Here is a 4,108-nt window from a genome sequence, read left to right on the forward strand (position 1 = left end):
TTATAATGTTAGGATTTAAGTAGTATTATTAATTTATGTTATTTATATCATCACTTAAGTTCAAGAGAATATAATGAATTACTAGCTAGTTTTCTCATAGTATCTTTTTCTTTGTCTTCTCCATGGCACCGTAACTTTGCCGCAGGTGGCTTAAGTATACTTGATTGTTCAAGCTTGTGATGCAAAATGTTGTTCAAGAGAAATGGCCGGTCACGGTTAATTAAGACAAAATATAGAATGAAATTACTTATGAATTATGATAAATTAAGCATACTTAATTGTACAGAAGGAAACATTATATTATTATCGCACCGTCTTATAATCATCAGCCATCAATCTATCAAACAATTCAATACCTTTTTATTTTACATAGGAGAATAAACAACGACATATTAAAGCAAATATACATGAATGACTGAACGTGTATAATTCAGTCACTGGACTTTATTGAGTTATTCAGCATACTTGAAGAAAACCAAAAGAAAGACTTAACATGTTTGCTCGAGACTGATGATCCATGTATGGCACTCACTGAGTACTGTAAACCACAATGGGGCTCCTCACTTGGAAATTTCCATCATCCCAAATCAAAGAAGCGGACACTATTCCCACGTTTATGGTTCCTTCAACCATTACTGTAAACGACTTCTTCTCACCCACGGACGAGAACGACAAAACATTTGGTGTCACTTGAATAGATAACAAGGATGGAGGAACAATCACTTTAGCCTTGTATATAGATCCAGCTGCTCCAACATTCGTCACAGTTCTATGAAACACACTGCTGAAAGATTCTGTGATGCTTCTCTTAAGAGCAAAAGATGGCAGATTCAGGTCCCACACTGTTTCATTCTTAGTTTTCTTACAGCTGATGTCATCATCAGTAATGCTTCTTAGGCTCGTCGTATTGTAACCCTGTCCAAAACAAGAACCTCAAGTAATCTAATTCACTGATATCATATACCAAACCAGGAGCCACAGCCTTAACTGGATTGATTTGTCCAGCTCCATATGCAAATTCAGCTTCCGGATTGAGAGCGGGACTCATTGGAGTGGCTGCAATATATAAATAGTAGATGTTCATAAAAAAAAAAAAAGAAGGGGAAAAAGAAGAGCCATGCATGTAAACAAAATAACAACTCGAGCTTTTTGAAAGCTTTACAATGTTGATGCTGATGGATCCAATTAATTACCGGTGGTCATTAACGCGGACTTGATTGCTGCCGGAGACCATTTGGGATGAAATGACTTGACATAGGCGGCGGCTGCAGTAGCATGAGGGCAAGCCATGGAAGTTCCTGATATTATATTGAAGTTTGATAGTCTCTTGTCTCCTTTCGCTTCTGAAACAGGGGAAATGGGAGACCATGCGGCTATAATATCTACTCCTGGAGCAGAGATATCAGGCTACATACAAAAACATAAACAAAATCATTTCACTGTTTGGCCATGTACATAGATAGCAGAAAAACTTCTAACTAGCTATGACCCTGTACCTTGAGGATGTCGGGAGTAATCATGTTTGGCCCCCTTGAAGAAAAGGAAGCCACGTAAGGGGACAAAGAATCTTTGCCTTCATTACTCTTATATATAGTAGCAGTTGGATTTCTGCAGAATTTTGGCAGGTCATAGAACAAAAAGGATTAATAATCAGTACTAACAAGGAAACAATATATATATATATATATATGATGTCTGAAGCTCTATACCTAGTAGAATTCAAGTAAGAGAAAATGTGTGTGCCATCGTTTTGAGTAAGTACAGCGAGAGGAAGAGCAAGAGTGAACTGAGATGCCCAATCTTTTGAGGAAATGGCTGGAACCACAATCCCAGCCGCCCCAGACGCTAATCCAGTTAGCTTAGTTGAATACCCATCACACACAACCATTTTTCCCTTCACCATCGCTTCGTCCAAGGAGTTTTCAATGCAAGTCCTGCATCCAACAGTTAGTTATTTAGAATACCATTCTAGTTGGATCATTTCTTTCATTTTCTTAAACATATTTTTTGATATAATTATAGTATTGTTAGTAATAGTCTTGTAGTAATTATGACAATAAGAACAACACCTTGATATGGAACTGTTAAATCCACCGGTGATATTGGGTGCATCTCCAGAGTAAATCAATGGGTAAGTTTTATTTTGAAGATCAAATGTGTTCATAGAGATTCCCTGCACGTAAAGTGGAAAAACTAAGTTATAATCATTCTCATTGAACTGGTTATAAAAAGCGTTGATGAAGGAAGCGATTAGAACGTACCTCAAAAACCATGCCATTTCCCAACTGAACCTTGGTGAAAAACTTTCTATCAATAGCGGAAGCAGCCACATCAAGCGACCAGGGCGCAAAACTAGTCATGGTCGAAAGCTCAGGACCCTTGTTCATGGCAGCCTTTGACGTTAAAATGCCTTTTTTCATTGCATGGAAAGCTCCAATTGCAAATACGTCCTCAAAAAAGTCAACATATTTCTCCTCGGATTGACCGAGTGATACAGAGAGTATGTCGACACCATCAGAGATTGCTTCGTCAAATGCCGCGAGAATGTCAGCCGATTCACAACCTGATGACCAACAAGCTTTGTACACAGCAATACGAGCAGATGGGACTCCCCCTCTTGCAGTGCCTGAGCCTAACCCAAACAGACTCGCTGAGTTAACCAAGTTTCCTGCGGCTGTAGATGCGCAATGAGTGCCGTGGCCATCTGTATCCCTTGGAGATTTAATATCATCTTTTCCAAAAATGCCGTTCGCCCGAAAGTATTTTGCTCCAATTATTTTGCTGCATACGTATATAGACAAATATTGAGTGATATAACTTGCACACTTTAAACCGAGCCTTTATGCTAAAGATGTATTGATATATACTTGTTGCAAGTGATGTTTTGGCAAGAGCCTTTCCATTTTCTTGGTGGTGAAGTAAATCCATGGTCGTTGAAGCTGTCAGATTCGGGCGAAATTCCTGTATCGATTACTCCCACGATGACGTCGCTCTCGACAGTTGTTCTTTTCACCTGCGGTGGAAACCCTAAGAAGTCCCAGGACCTCGTTGTTTGGAGCTTGTGCGTTTTGCTTTGGAACACAGAGATCACGCCATCCATTTCTGATTAACGTGGTATATATTATATATGTTTAGTATAAATACTACAGCTTACTTGTACTTGTTTAACAGGGTTGTAACTATAGTGGAAGAGGGGGAAAAAAAATTAAAGCATATCTGTAAGTTGTACCGGCCATTCTTTCAGCTTGCTCTTGTGTTAGCCTCACCGCAAACCCGCTGAAGCTCTTCTTGTAGCTGTGGAGCAGAGCTTCTGGTGCAAAGTTTCTGAACCAAAGGCATTTTGGATCGTCAGTTTCTTGTGGGAGTACTCTCTTTCAATCACAGACGAAGAATAACTCTTAATGAAGTGATCATCAAATAACCCTTTTATTAAATTGGATAACAGTGAGTTAAGGACGTAGTTTAAGAACCTGCCAAGGACTCTTCGAACCATACTCGTGTGATGTAATTCAGCGACTTCCATTTCCTTCGAATGATCCCCCATGTACACGATATACGTCTGTACCCTCAGAATGTGAGAAAAAACACTTAAGCAATATTTTACTCTTAAACTCCAATAAATTTGAAAATAAAATTGAGATAATACAATGAAACCGAAGTAGGTAAGTAGGTAGAGAGAGAGATTAGTTTACCTTTGGATCATCGCAATGTGCCTGAAGAACGAGAAGACTGCAAAGGAGAGAAAAGAAGAGATGCCGGGAGCTTAGAAAAAACATGTTCAAATTGCTAAATAAAATGGTAAAGCTTCAAGTGTTTCTGTGCATTGGGCTTCAGGTGTTTGTGTTTCAGGGCAAGACCAATTAATGGTATTTATATAGGATAATGATCTATGTTTCGTCCGAGCTTGCATTACACGGGACGTACGTTTGTTGTAGAAAATTGAAGTTCTCTTTTAACGACAAGGTCAAGATGTTCCTATAGATGTCGAATTTGGAAAAAAGCACATGATGAGACTCGTTAATACTTGATTGAGATAGATTTTCTTAGTGAGCATAATGATTTTGGAGCTTTCTCTCCTGTATGTTTGACCCTTGGATTGGATATATAT

The 4,108-nt window shown here is 38.8% G+C and overlaps 1 protein-coding gene across 1 annotated transcript; it reads right to left on the reverse strand.

Annotated features, from left to right (window-relative positions):
* Window positions 1–291: 291 nt before the first annotated feature.
* Window positions 292–3,833, reverse strand: LOC129304007 (cucumisin-like). The gene is given in 11 exon segments (XM_054943620.1): window positions 292–924; window positions 926–1,056; window positions 1,194–1,407; window positions 1,497–1,608; window positions 1,710–1,934; window positions 2,070–2,173; window positions 2,262–2,781; window positions 2,868–3,102; window positions 3,230–3,324; window positions 3,471–3,559; window positions 3,693–3,833. Coding segments are annotated over 11 exon segments (2,205 nt in total). The 5' UTR covers window positions 3,777–3,833; the 3' UTR covers window positions 292–528.
* Between the last annotated feature and the right edge of the window lie 275 nt (window positions 3,834–4,108).

Source organism: Prosopis cineraria, unplaced genomic scaffold (assembly GCF_029017545.1).
Source record: "Prosopis cineraria cultivar Desert tree isolate PC_DT_omini unplaced genomic scaffold, ASM2901754v1 PC2, whole genome shotgun sequence".
In the NCBI taxonomy this organism is placed as follows: domain Eukaryota; kingdom Viridiplantae; phylum Streptophyta; class Magnoliopsida; order Fabales; family Fabaceae; genus Prosopis; species Prosopis cineraria.